This window comes from Elaeis guineensis, chromosome 1 (assembly GCF_000442705.2).
Source record: "Elaeis guineensis isolate ETL-2024a chromosome 1, EG11, whole genome shotgun sequence".
NCBI lineage: Eukaryota > Viridiplantae > Streptophyta > Magnoliopsida > Arecales > Arecaceae > Elaeis > Elaeis guineensis.
In genome coordinates this window covers 10,041,493-10,055,906 of record NC_025993.2, presented here as the reverse complement: position 1 = coordinate 10,055,906, position 14,414 = coordinate 10,041,493, and the positions used below count along the sequence as shown (strand labels likewise).

Here is a 14,414-nt window from a genome sequence, read left to right as displayed (position 1 = left end):
TCGGACAAAGGAGGTTTGAAGAGAAAATCTTGTACTAGGAAAACTTGCAATTACATCAGTGTGAAAGTTTTAAAAGCCTGTGCTGCATCTGAACTGAATTACCAGAACTGAAGTTTTAATCTTATGACATGGGACTTTGCTTCAATAACACTATTCCATAGGTTGAGACTTAAGCGGGGACTTTGACAGCATCATGAAAAAAAGGAGGTTTAAAACAGAAATTTCTGTTATCAGGATATCTTGCAATTTTCAACAATTGTCAGACAAAGGAGGTTTAGAAGATAAAAAGGCTTGTACAGGATGACTTGCAGTTTGAATACATCAGTGTGAAGATTCCAAAAGCTTGGCTTTGCACTGGATCTAAACTGAATTAATTACGAGGACAGAATTATGGTGGGGCAGTTGCCTATGTTGAAGCTGTCTTTTAGCTTCAGCAACATCATCCAAACATCTGTAGGGAAGGCGGTAAAATCAAAAGATCATGGAATGCTATCCTATACCTCTGGAGCTAAATAAGTTGATTCAATTCCTATTAAACAAGCTTGAACAACAGCCGTCAGAAGGGAAATTCTTTGTGCACGTGGGTGGTGTAGAAAATCCGAATGGAGTGCACCATCTTTCCGATTGGTCCACATAGCCACCGCTTTCCAACACGTATTTAATGCTTTCCATTTTTTTTATTTAAAATTTTGAATGATGAAAATATCTCTCCTCTTTGAAAAAAATTATAACATCTATGGCATATTATGGCATCATGAATCAAATTATAATTTTTTACACGTAAGATGTCATAATTTATCAAAAAAATTATGACATCTGGCATATTATCACATCTTGCGTCAAATTATAACTTCCTGCATGCAGGATGTCATAATATGGTCAGAATGTAAAATGGAGGATATTTTTGTTCAACCACTTTTCAACACGTATTTAATGTATGTAGTTCCGTTTTTTCGTTTAAAAATTTTGAATGAAGAAAATGCTCTTATTTTTTGAAAAAATTTATGACATCATGTATATATTATGACATCCTGTATCAAATTATGACATCCTGCACATCGAATTATGATTCCTGCACGTAGGATGTTATAATATGGACATAAGATGTCATAATTTTTACTAAAGAGCAGGGATATTTTCGTCATTCAAAATTATAAATGAAAAAGTAAAACTGCAGATATTAAATGCGCATTGAAAAATGGTGGCTACGTGGACCAATGAGATAAGATGATGCACTCCACATCGGATTTTCTATACCGCCATGATGCACAAAGAATTTCTCTATTTTTATTAGGCTATCCATTTTGTCTTCTTCCTTCCCCATGTTAACAGAGAATGTGGTTCTAAGCCTCTAAATTTCCACATGGTAGATATGTCAAAGGAAGTGTAACTTTGGTGTTTCCACAACACCAAAATCCTTGCACTGACAGCATTATACCAGCCGGTCTAGAGCCGCTATGAATGGACATTTAGGAAAATGAAGCTTTCTAGGACTATCACAGACAGAACTGTAGAAACTGGTTAACATGTCATTATGGGCCCTGATAGTCAGGCAAAATTGGAGTGAAGCTTTTTTCATTTTTTCCCATTTCAATGAGAAAAAGAAACCACCAATGGGTCTACTCTGAAATATCTTTAACATCACTGATGACATAACCAGGTCAATATACAATGCTAGAAATTGAAGAGTATTAATATGAACTTATTTCCTCTCAAAAGTGATATAAAACTCATCTGAAAGCTGGAGCTATTATGAACAGCATATACACATAAAGTATGTTCTCAAACTGGAACTAGAAGAACTCAAATTTAGGCATGTTCTTGAAAGAAAATGGTTGGTGCATAATCAGAATTGTGGAGCAGTATAAGCTTCAATCCTGCTTCTCTGTCAGCTGCCTTTCTTATGTTTGGCAATTGGTGGTAGTAATTCTCAGTGTAGGCCATCTGATCTGAGCTAGACCAGGTGGATCCTCTTGGACTGCTTTTCCTCCACAAAAACCTCTTTGAATATGGGTTAACAAGACTATCACGGAGTTCCTTTGGTGTCTCGCATAGCAGTCCCTGGAACCACAACAAATCCAGTTTTAGTCCTGATCATAATGGATTTTATGGTGTAAACGAAAAACAGCTCACACAAAGCTATTAATACCTCTGCCATGGCTTTAATTTTTAAGGTGATGTTGTTTGAAAGAAGGACAAGTTGTCCATCAGTTTTTATTCTCTTGAAAAGGAGGGCAGTGTCAAGAATGTGATCTTCTACTGTTGGAGAGACGATCTCCATCAGACTTCCGCAGGCGGAGAATCCCATCAAGCCTGAGGGAACAGCCCCAAATTCATTATTTCCTTTGGCTGATATTGAATGAGGAGAAGCAGGAGGTGTTGATGCCACTGGGGTCATTTCTGATGAGCTCTGGACATGAATCCACCAACTTGACTTAACCATGCACTCCTCTATCCATTTTAATGCTGAAGAAGCCTTTGCTTCCTTTCGAAACCAGCTTTCATGGCGTTTCATACAGTCCAGTTCCCTTATTACTGCAAAAAAGATAAAAGAGAATTTTAAGACAATGCTGAATAAAGAAGGTATATATGCAGCCAATGTAGAATGGTCCAATCCATATTACCCATCATGGGTATGATGAGGTGAGTCCCTTTAAGGCCTTCTAATAGATGCAGTGATCTTTCTGACTCTTCGTTAAGGAAGCAACTTGTATCAACCACAATGTTCCATTTCTTCTTTTCTTCCACCTTACCAAGAATTTGGCCCATCGGTTGGTTCTGCAACGCATTTAAAGTCCAGGTTGAGGGGTGATATAAAAGCCTATGTACACTATTCAAAATAAAAAGGACGGTTATGCCATTACTTACCAGAGTACCGTTGCTTTTATCCTCCACTCTCTCAGTATTGTTGACAGGATAATTATTTCCTGAAATTGAGTTGATGGAAGTGTTGTTGCATTTCTCTACCATCCTTTGGCCATTCATGACACAGTTATCATCCAAGAGAAGCTGAAATGGGACCCTTTCCACTCTTTTCCTCATAATTTCCCTTTCCACTTTAGCGAGGCTTTCAGATACGGGTTTTATGGATCTTTGAGCTCTTGAAACATCAGGGGTCAGATTCTCCTTGTCTGACAGAACCAAGTCCTCTCCTCCTGCATTTGTCCCACAATTCTCAAAGATAGGCTTCTTAATTTTTTGTTCTCTGGGAACCTCAGGTGTCTGATTCTCTTTATGTGAATGAACACAGCTTCAGCATTCGAAGTCGCTATAAATGGTTGTTGCTCATCTTGGTTGCCCTTAAACTTTTGATTAGAATATAATTCTGTGGTCAAATTTTCTTTATCTATAGCAAATGTCTCTTCATGTCTTTGGTTGCTTGCATTACTTTTTGAAATTGGTCGCTCTAGTTTCAAATCTCCTGAAACTTCAGGGGTCCAATTCACTCTGTCATACTGAAACTGGTTTTCCTCCACATTCAAGGATGAGATGTCAATTGAAGAAGATCCCAGCAGGTCTCTCTGGTTCTTCCTAAGCACTTGATCAAATGAAAGCTGAGGTCTCACATTATCCTTGTCTAAAGCTGATGTATCTTCTTTCTCATTATCCACATGATTCTCAAATATATGTTCCTTTCTTCTCTGCACTTTACAAGATTCAGGTGTCCACATTTCTCTATCAGAATGAAGCATGTCTTCCTTCAGATTCAAGGCCGAGATGGCACTAAAGGTGACCTCTCAAAGCTTGTGTGCTCTTCCTTCTGATCGAAAGAGACTAAATGCTCTTTATCTGAAGCATATGCATCTTGTTCTTTGTTCTCCACAGAACTCAAAGAGACAAATCTCTTTAATTCTGACTCTTTGGAAAATTGGGGCGTCCAATTCTCTTTATCTGAATTGAACACTTCTTCTTCAGCATTCAAATGAATAATGACATTGGAAGGTGAATTCTGCAGCTTGTTGCTCATCTTCGTCTTCTGATCAGCTGATATTTTTAGCAATGAATTCTCCTTCTCTGAATCAAATGTCTCTCCTATTTCTTTCTCATCGATAGCAGCAAAAAGAACCTTGCTAAGTGAACCTTCTCTCTCACCCTGTTTTTTGATGTCCTCTTTCTGGATCTCTTCTTCCATATCCTCAGCAAAGCTCGTGCTTCCTGTTCTTTCTCTAGCCCTTCCATTGGGAATGCGAAGAAGGCTAATGGATTTGCTTCTTCTAGACAAGAGGCTTGATGACATTGCCCGCTTCTCCAAACCCGGTGGGCTTAGTTTTTCTCTTTCAGATGGTACCCCAACAGCAGAGAATTCATCTAGTTTTCCATTTTCTCCATTTTGTTCCACCACTGGAGCAACAAAAAAGTAGCTCAAGTTCTCCTCCTCATCGAATTCCTTTGTCACTGGGCTCTGGCTTTCCATTTGCAATGGTAAAGAAGAAGAAGAGAACTCATCAAGAGATGAGGGGTTTGCGGAATCCATCACCGAATGGATCTTTGAAGCCAACATATCATCTGAATTAGCATTCAAGGGCATTGGAATTTCCTCCTATACAGAAGAAATCGGAACAAAATCTAAATTTAAGAACCATACATCCTAATGGATTACAACAAATAAAAACCACGCAAGAAACAAGAAGAGGAAAATTAAATGGATCATTCCTAATTCCTGCCTAATATTTTCTTCCGTACAGAGGAAATCAGAATCAAAATGGAAAGAGACAACATTAATCCTACTGGAATTCACATTTCAATTTCAAGAAAGGCAACAAGAAGAGGGAAAGAACCCTAAATCTTGCCTGATAGGTATCTTCTTTCTCTTCGAGCAAAGGCTCCATGGGTTTCTCCATCTCCGAAGCGCGACTCAGAGGGACCCATTGGAATCTATACACCCTTGTCGACGCGCCGAGCCTCAGCATGTCCCCATCGACAAGATCGACAGGAACATGGGGTTGGATCTTTGTACCCGATACCCAGGTCCCATGAACTGAAAAATAGAGAAAAAAAATCGGTAAGACACCAAAAGAAATGATCAAAACCAAAAGAAGAATTCAAGCTCTTCGCTATATACCGGAAGATCGATCGATCACAGAGATCTTCTGCTTCGCAGGCTCTATGCGGATCTCCAGGTGGAACCGGCTGATGCTGGGGTGGTCGAGCACGATGTGGCAATCTGGATGCCGGCCGATGAGTATCGGCTCCTCTTCTTGGTTCGGGACATTGCCTTCTTCGCCAATTCCCGGCTCGGGGCTATTGAGGAAGATGTGCTTTAGAATGCTGCCCTTCTTTAGAACAGAGAAGACTGGAATCTTGATCTCGTTCTCCTGTGATCTCTCTCTCTTTTCTGCTAGCATTTTTGATGAGGTTATCTTCGCTAACTTGTGCTCTCCCAGGGTCTTTTTTATCTTGGGAGTTATAGGTATAGAGAGGAGATAGGGAAGAGGAGAGGCGAGGGTCTTTGCGGACAGAGGCGAGAAGAGAGGTATAAATAGGAAGAGGAGGAAGTAGGAGACCGTTGGTTTCGAGGAGAAACCGAAAGATATTAATGTACGTGGATTTGGAAGGGAAGAATTATGGGATGTATTAACGGCTATTTTTTTTTGAAATTGGAAAAAGGCTTGAACGGCTGGGATTTGCAAACCGCAATTACAACTGTCAACTGATAGATCTGGTACATTGAACGGGGGTGCATGATTACCTTGCTTCCATCTTGGGCAAAAGAAAGAATATTGTGCAGCGTAGCCTGAGTGACTCAAAATTGTGATCTAATGCTACACTGATGTTTTAGGCAGCTACATCCATGTTGGGCTTCTTGGGTTAGAACCTCCCTTTTCCTCCTCTTCTTCTTCGGCAAAACGGTAAATACTTTGTGCACCGCAGGTGGTGTAGAAAATTTAACATGGAGCACATTTTGTTCGATTGATTTATGTAGTCATCATTTTTCAATGCACATTTAATATCTGCAGATCGATTTTTTCATTAAAAATTTTCTATTACGAAAATATTTCTGTTCTTTGACAAAATTATTACATCCTATATTTATATTATGATATTTTATATTCAGAAAGCCATAATTTTTATCCACAGAATGTCATAATATAATGTACGATGTCATAATTTTTTTAAAAAAATTAAAGATATTTTTGACATTCAAAATTTTCAAACGAAAAAGCTGATCTGCAGGCATTAAATATGTGTTGCAAAGTGATGGAACAAAAATATCCCTTCATATTATGATATTCTGGGCTATATTATGACATCTTAGACTATAATATGCCATAGGATGTCATAATTTATTTCAAAGATAGGAATATTTTTTTCATATAAAATTTTTAAATGAAAAAATCGATCCGTATGTATTAAATGCGTGTTGAAAAATAATGACTATATAAACTAAGCGGATAAGATAGTACACTCTACGTTGGATTTTCTACACCACCCGTGGTGCACATAAAATTTCTCTAGGTAAAGCTACATCCATGCTTGGCTCTTTACCTTCAATTTCCTTTTCACCTCCTTTAGGCTGCTGGAAAAGGCCTGTGGACAATGGGCTACATAACGGGAGGATATAATTCTTCTTCTTCTTAGGGGGCTTGCAACTGACAACTGAATGCAGCGTTACTTTAAAATTTGAAAAAAGGTATATTTCACAAGTCATGACTCTGGCAATTAGTAGAGCAGTTGGGGACGCATGACTTGGTGTTTGTCATGCTTGCCAGACGTCTAAACAATATTATCAAAGAATTTTATAAATATTCTCCCAGTATGTGAGAGGCTAACTTGTTTACTATGAGTCTAAAGCACCTCAGTAAGTTTGCCATACCTCAGTAACTTGTTAACATCAGACACTGAATATTTTTCTTGATATAGATCCGAGCCTCTTCATGATATGTTCATGTGAATTCGCTGTTATTAAGTCATTTAGGGTCCTACCATGCCCACTGGAGCGTCCGATACAAACATCTGCAGAGGTGCCCTGGGGATTTAGAAAAGGCAGTCCAGCATGCATTTGCAATGTATTGGAACAGTTACTGACATGGGTTAGCATCGTTTAAGCTGGTGTAATCGGTGAGGGCCTGCCAGAAGGAGAGATAAAGAACAAAACAACCACAAAAAAACTATCTACAGACCGTCATGGTAACAGCAGAAGCTACATCTGACATGCCTGCAAAGCCAAATCTGATTTTGAGAACAACAAAAGTAAAAGAGCATCAGGTGAGAACTGGAAGAGGATGTTTGGTCTTTAAACTTGTTATGCTATTAGTTTCAGCTCTTCAGATCTCCGTTTTCAGCAAGCCAAGAAAATCTTTACTTGCTTACCTTAGTGGGCTCTGCCATAACCAGTGTCCAGATCGGTTGCCTCTGCAGTAAATGTGATTGACTCCCACATTACCTAGGAATGGGTCCTAGGTCAATATCAGTTTCAGCAAAATAGGAACACCAGCCTCAACAAACAATTCACAGATAAAATGGCAAAAAACAAGAAGTCAAGAACTAACCAAAATTCCTTAATCATTCAAAGTCTGAGTCTACAGTTTGAAATCATCACTCTGAGCACATCAAACATACAGTTTTACAACAACCGAATAAGATGATCAGGCAAGATGTCTTGGTCCCAGCATCATATCAAACAAACTTGTTCTTTTTGTTTCTGGCTGTAAATCCTGGTCATATTCGTGGAACACCTATCCACCTCTAGTAGATTTCAAATCTGCCCTCCCTAAAACTCCCGATGACAAATGATCCAAAAGATCTAAATTGCTAAGCACTAAATCTGAATAAAATCAGGTGTTAAATGACACAAGTGTGCCTATTTTCATCTCACAAAAAAAGGCACTGTAACAATAAAAGGCAGAGAGAGGCTGATCATTCCTGCTTGTCACGAGCAAGCCGAGCCCGATGTCTGAGTTCTGCCTTTTTCCACTTCACAATAAGATGGCACAATGTGAAGAGAGTATTCACCTAGAAACAGGAGAAAGTTTGAGAGGAAAAACAAACAGAATAATCAGATAGAATAGAGCAAGAGGAAGGGTAACCCACCACAATTACCATAGTTACCAAAAGAAGTGGACCAGACCAGAGGACTGAAATAAAAAGACCATGAGGATCAAAGTAATTCTGGCCTGCAAAGCTCTTCCAGTGTTTTCCCAGAAAACTATTTATCCTCTCAGCAAGATATACACCAGTAACTGCAGTACAAGTCATATAGAAATTGCAGTATTAAAATAAACAAAAGGTAATATTTTAGTTTTCTTTGCTCAATGGAATAACAATAAAAATTACTGTAATAAACCAATAAGTTCTACAATCCACTGTTATGAAAATGTGCAACCGTGGATGATGTCTTGGAGATACTACCTTCTGAATGACTTTGAATTCCCTCTTATGTTCTATCACGAGTAACAGTCAGGTAATCCAGAAAATATTAGTGGATAAAGAAAAGTTTTATTGCATCTGAGATATGACAAGGAGGTTACAATAAATTTAAAGCATGATATGAGTTGTATTTTATTCACTATGGCATCCAGTTAACAGCTAAAGGCACACATGCATTTAAGCAACCACTAAACATAGGAACATCCACATATCTGAATAGCCTCTAATCATAGGCAGCAGATTATTTGCACAAACATGGGAACTGGGTTTCACTTGGTTCAGAGGATTTGCACTGTAACCATGACATGGAATCCCTTGTGTTCAAAGCAAGAATTTCCTTGATCAACATGGTTTGTAATATTTAATTCTAAACAATCCAATGAACAAAATATTCTTGTAACTGCATACAGGTCACCATTTTTGATGCCATGGTATATTTTTGATGCTTTCGCAAAATAAAGCTCATCAGTGTAGCAACCCAGCAGAATAAATTGCAGCAAGATCTGAAGCGATCAAACTCAGAAAACCTCACCGTTAGTTGTTATGTGCTAGCAATCAAGCAATTTGTGAGTCATGACAACATTGGTTAGATTAATTGTAGAAAATTAAACTACTAGTTAAGATGATGGGAATGAAGAACTCACATGCTAGCATGGATAGGCAGAGTTGGAAGTTGACATTCTTCCTCAAGATGATAGTTATCAGCAGCAAAGAAAGGTGGAACAGTAATAAGCATATCAACCAAGGTTCCTACAAACACATCAAAGTAGAAAGCTCAAGGACTGTAATAATATTATAAGATCATATTGCATATTTTTGATAGATAACATTTTCATAAGCAGGAAAAGGATGAAACAACATTTCCAAAATAAGATGCCACACACACACACACACACACACGGAGAGGTTTGTAGTGAGTCAGAATTCACCAAAAGTTTTAGAAAATCACACATGAAGCCATGTCATGCTTTTACTACAGTGCTAAAACAGCTCTTCCAATCACATGCCATGTCTCTCCCAATCATATAAGTTTTACTACTACCATGTAACCCTGGTGAATCTCAAAAAGGTTTCCTCCTAGTTTGCTCTATCTCAAAAAGGATTCCCCCATCGTTAAAAAAAACCTATCAGCATAACTTCCACCATGTACTCTAGAAGTCAAGATAACTCAAATACTCGACATGATTCCTGTCGACGATAGGTACTTCACCTTGACTCTTCCACACAAGATATCTTAGAATTCCCTTGCAATTCAAGGCACCTGATATGATTCCGGTCAACAATAAATATTGCAGGAAAACTTTTTATTACAGATGTTTTTGAGATAATTATAGTTTGAAATATAGAGATATAACACATCTGGATTGCCACTGCAGAAGAAATTATTCTTCCTGGTATCTACTTATCATTAATTGATACCCTTTTATTAACATCACCACTATTTTATTTATTTTAGATGTATCCATGTTGTTTGTAACTGCAGGAAAATAAAAACATATTCTTCACAAGATTTGATGATCATAAATAACTTTTTATTCCTTATATGTGTTCCTGTGTCTTGCATGGGTTCAAGGCTTGTTGGAAATATAGACATGGATTTTCCACTGACAGCATCACTGGGACAGGCTTTGCATTAACAACTAAGAGTTGGATTGGGTGCAGGCAGCATGAAAACCCATTTGGCCCCTTAGCATGCTTCCGCATGCACATATACATAACATTTCAAGTGATCAAGTGATGCAATGTTTTCAATAGACTCAATATTAGATACCAACAACAAAGCACAATTGAACCTTTTCTGAAAAAAAGAATCATCACATCACGTTAAATAGCATATTAGAGAGTGTCTTTAAGCAAAAGAATGATCATTTATTACATTTAGAATATTGCAAACACTAACTTTTCAAAGTGACCTGCCAAACGTTCATTTTTGGTGAAAAATAAATTAAGGAGATGCTTAAGCATTTCAAAGGACGTCTGAATGGTATAAGAATAGCACTAAAATGGTCCGGCACTTTAAAGCCTTGTAGATGGCAGCTTAAATGTTTAAGCCATCATATTTAATACTGGTGCTTTAAAAAGAATAAGAAGCACCTGAAACGACCAACTCTCAATTGAGAGTGCAAGGGGAGATGCACTTACTAAGAACAAAAACAACATGATGAATTCCTCATATCTTCTTTTCCTTTCAATTAAATTGGGCTAACTAATAAATTTAAGCCAACATAAGTAAGATCATTTCTTATTTTTTCTTATGTAATGTGACACATATGACATATCACCCAAATACATTGTAAATCAATGTGTTAAAATAATAGAAAGAACGAGGTCCAAAAAATCCACAACTAAAATCCATTTCAGATCTAAATTTCAACTATTAACCTATGATCTTTCAGCAGCACAATAGCATAAATCAATATACCCTTCCATCCAAACCATTTTATCTTGATCCAGATACCAAAACCTTCATTAAGCAATGTAATCATTCCATATATTCTTAATGTCATAAAATTTAAAATCAAATTAAATATGTTTATGAATTAAGAAAACTACTGTTATCCTTTAGATCATATAAGTTGTTATCCCATTAGTAACAATATCTATTAAAATTTTGAATAACCATTTCTTCTAAAATAATAAAAAAAAATGCTAGTTGAAAACACCTTATGGAAATACATAATGTAAGCAACTGGAAACCAAGCAAAATATCCAAGCCTAGATTCAGCTGACGGTCTATCCACCATACAGTAAGCTTTGCTCGAATCCACATGGTCCGCCAATTTTATCTTGCATAGCACAAGCAATGCATTCATGAAAAATAAGAACCCTGTTTAAGATAAACTTTCCACCAACACAATCTTTTTAGATTACAAAGGGAGGTTATCAAGCAACTAAATAGTTAATTACAAGAAGCATGGACAAATGTTCAGTATTAGGCTCATAAGTCTAAACCCTCAATATCAATCTCTCTTTCTTCCCCTTTGGATAAAGAGAAGGGAGTCTTAACTATTCATCAATCCATATTTTTCTAAAGAATTCTTGCAACACAAAAGCAAGTTCATCCATTTATTTGAAAACAATAAACCAAACACATGGTGCCCAAAGCTTTTTCGATCAATTCTAAACACTGTACTGCCAATCTTCTCCATCGTGAATTTCTTTTCAATCTAACATGGAGGCTGGAACTATAAAGAGTGAAAGGAGATCAAACTTTAGTAGCAATCTTAAAGAAGTTGCATATGCTTCTTATAGTGTGGCATAATGTATCTTTTGACAACCTAAGCTTTATCCTGATATCAACCACTTCTAATAATCCAACTTACTTACACATTGATATCTTCCCAACATTAGCTACCAAAAAAATTAAATACTCGTTCCATTCCTCGTGTAGTTGTCAGTTCTGTTGTCAATAGATTTTTTGTTCTCACAACATACCTCTAGCTTTAATGCCTAACTTGATATTATCCTCCTATCAGCCACCCATCAATTACACAAACAACTGTATTTTTACTTAGCATTTTCCCAAAGAAATTTTACCTCCTTTCTCAATGCACAAGTTCAGCTCTTTTGCATATTGGCATCATTAAACTTGCCCCGCAATCACCCCTTCTTGTTGGGGATCATAAATGTGGGATTTGAAAACATATTGTTAAAATAGAACGGCAACTTATTTATATCATACTTCATGCCATCCAATGGATTAAAGAATGATCATCTTGACATCTACAAGCAGTCAACAACAACCAATCAATATCCACAAGGAAATTGGCAACTTGAAAAAGTGTTATATGATCTTAGAATCTTGATCAAGTGACAAGCCTGGTCCAGAAACATAACCAATAAGTTCATATTTCTCCAAGAATAACTAGCACTCAGGCATTGTCTACATGAATTCGATGTGTTCAGCAATGCTGATAGGATAAGTGATATAGGGCTGTTGTCCCATTTAATGTTTTTGGGTTGATATTGTATTTGGGCAGGACTGTGCATGTTTATTGATGTCAAAACTAGCTATAACATCAGGTATGCAACTACTCATTTTCAGTTCAAAGAACTACAGTGGAAAAGGTCAGCTACTATATTGCCTTGGGCCATTGGCTTTGACTTCCATGGTAATATTAACACCATACTTATTTAGAAAGAAGCACAATCATTGAGATAACCACCTCCATCCCATGAGAACTTCAACTATTTACAAATATGAAACAAATCGAACTGGAACTTCTCGATTTCCCCAGGATATATGGCTAAAATGTTAGACAATCATGACAATTTCTGCCCACCCTAGAACTCTCTAGGAGACAACCCTCATGAGTGTGGATTAGCCTGCCTCAACATTTTCCTGCTCCTTCTTTATGATATTCCAAGTAATAATCAAGCGATATAGGAACCCTCTAAAATCCCAAAAACTCCTGATGAAGCCACTTTATTTTAGGAGCTTCACATATGAAAGTTCATTTGGTTTTTAGCACATTAAGAAAATAAACAGTAAAAATTTGGAAATGATTTTGTGACAAAATTCCTTTATCTCACCCTAATCCCATTATTTTTTCAGTTTATAACCACGATTTTTAGTATAATCACCTCTACCCTGACTCCCCAGTCAACATCCATAGGAATCAAAAGAACATTCTTAAAATTTTTTTGAAACCTCAAAACCACCTTAGCAAAACATATGAGAAAATATGGTTTCAGCAAGAAGCAAAGATATTAAGAGCAAAACCATCATTTCTTAGTTACACTAAGTAGCAAATCAATTGCACCAAAAATGTCTTCAACAAGTTCCAAAGGTTGTCCTCAACTAAGAAGATACTCATGGTCCATGTACTCGACCATTTCAAGATTCATCCTTAGCTTTATCTCAAATCTAACCCTAATAAACTGAATTTAACTCATAGATCGGATCCAACTAAAAATTACCACTACTTCAACCTTTCCGATTACGATGCACGAAATTTCGTAATAGATCTAAAGATAACATGATTTTTAGTTTTATTTTTTAAATCAAGGCACTATTGAAGACGACTATATAACTTAAAAGAAAACAGTGGAAAAGCTTCTGATTAATGGGATTATACCTTCCAATCGATGGCGTGGAAGAAGCCGATGAAGTTGTCGACCGCCGGGCGGAATCCGGAGCGGAGTTCAGCGGAGAGCTTCTCAAGAGCTCGGATACGAGATCCGCGTGATTATTTAAGGCCACCTTCAGATCTTCCATTGCGATTGATCTAAAGCCTAAAGTTTGGGTGGAGGGATGGGAAAGGAGTTGAGAGAGAGAGAGCAAAGGCGAAGTTTTTCGTTAGAGGAGCCCAAAGGCGAATTAGAGAGAGGACATGGCGTCCAGAAAGGAAGAAAATGGTATTTTCTTTCACAAGTCGCAAGGGTTTTAGTCTTAGGGGCCAGGGAGGGACCGATGCTCCAGGGACCAGGTATTTATATCAGGTTGTAACGGCCGAGATAATAAATACCGGGACTTTGCTCACCTGGTATCGGTGATCGCCCGATACCGACACAAGTTAATATCGTTGGCTGGACGTTGTTTTGAACTCTTGAGGGCTGGTGGGAAATTACTGGTTTCTATATAATGTGTTTTATGATAAATAAAAAGAGATTTAACCAAAAAAAAAAAAAAACGATGGGCTGATCACCACTTTTTCTACCCTATCCCCACTTCAATCTCCAGAATAAATTTTATAGAAAACAGGCAAAAAATTATTTTTGTAGATTTATTTCTTTTAAATTTTATATAAATTTATTTTAATAAGAAATTGCTGAGTTGAAATCGGATACTATTAGAACAGGTTAAAATTAATGTTTGAAGATACATTATTATGCCATGAGAATAAATTTTCAACACAGTATAGTATTTATTTCTAATAAATCTATTTTTTCACAAACAACTCTAATATTGGGCTAAAAGAATTGATTATTGCTAAAAAAAAAAATGTTAGCTTTGTCCCTCTTTACAACAAGAAGAGTTCATTCAGCAACATAAGAGGCCCATAACTATTGTGCACACGTGTCAAGCAAGTCGTCAGAGTTAACCA

At 37.1% G+C, this 14,414-nt stretch overlaps 2 protein-coding genes across 2 annotated transcripts; both read right to left on the bottom strand.

The window, feature by feature from the left end:
* Positions 1 to 1,598: 1,598 nt before the first annotated feature.
* On the bottom strand, positions 1,599 to 5,429 carry LOC105037969 (uncharacterized). Its single transcript, XM_010913612.4, is given in 8 exon segments — positions 1,599 to 2,061; positions 2,150 to 2,535; positions 2,625 to 2,778; positions 2,869 to 3,245; positions 3,248 to 3,727; positions 3,730 to 4,540; positions 4,791 to 4,978; positions 5,063 to 5,429. Coding segments are annotated over 8 exon segments (2,931 nt in total). The 5' UTR covers positions 5,346 to 5,429; the 3' UTR covers positions 1,599 to 1,809.
* A 2,049-nt stretch (positions 5,430 to 7,478) lies between these two features.
* Positions 7,479 to 13,773, bottom strand: LOC105037946 (uncharacterized). The gene is given in 5 exon segments (XM_010913585.4): positions 7,479 to 7,953; positions 8,032 to 8,180; positions 9,012 to 9,117; positions 13,446 to 13,531; positions 13,534 to 13,773. Coding segments are annotated over 5 exon segments (489 nt in total). The 5' UTR covers positions 13,586 to 13,773; the 3' UTR covers positions 7,479 to 7,857.
* Positions 13,774 to 14,414: the final 641 nt, after the last annotated feature.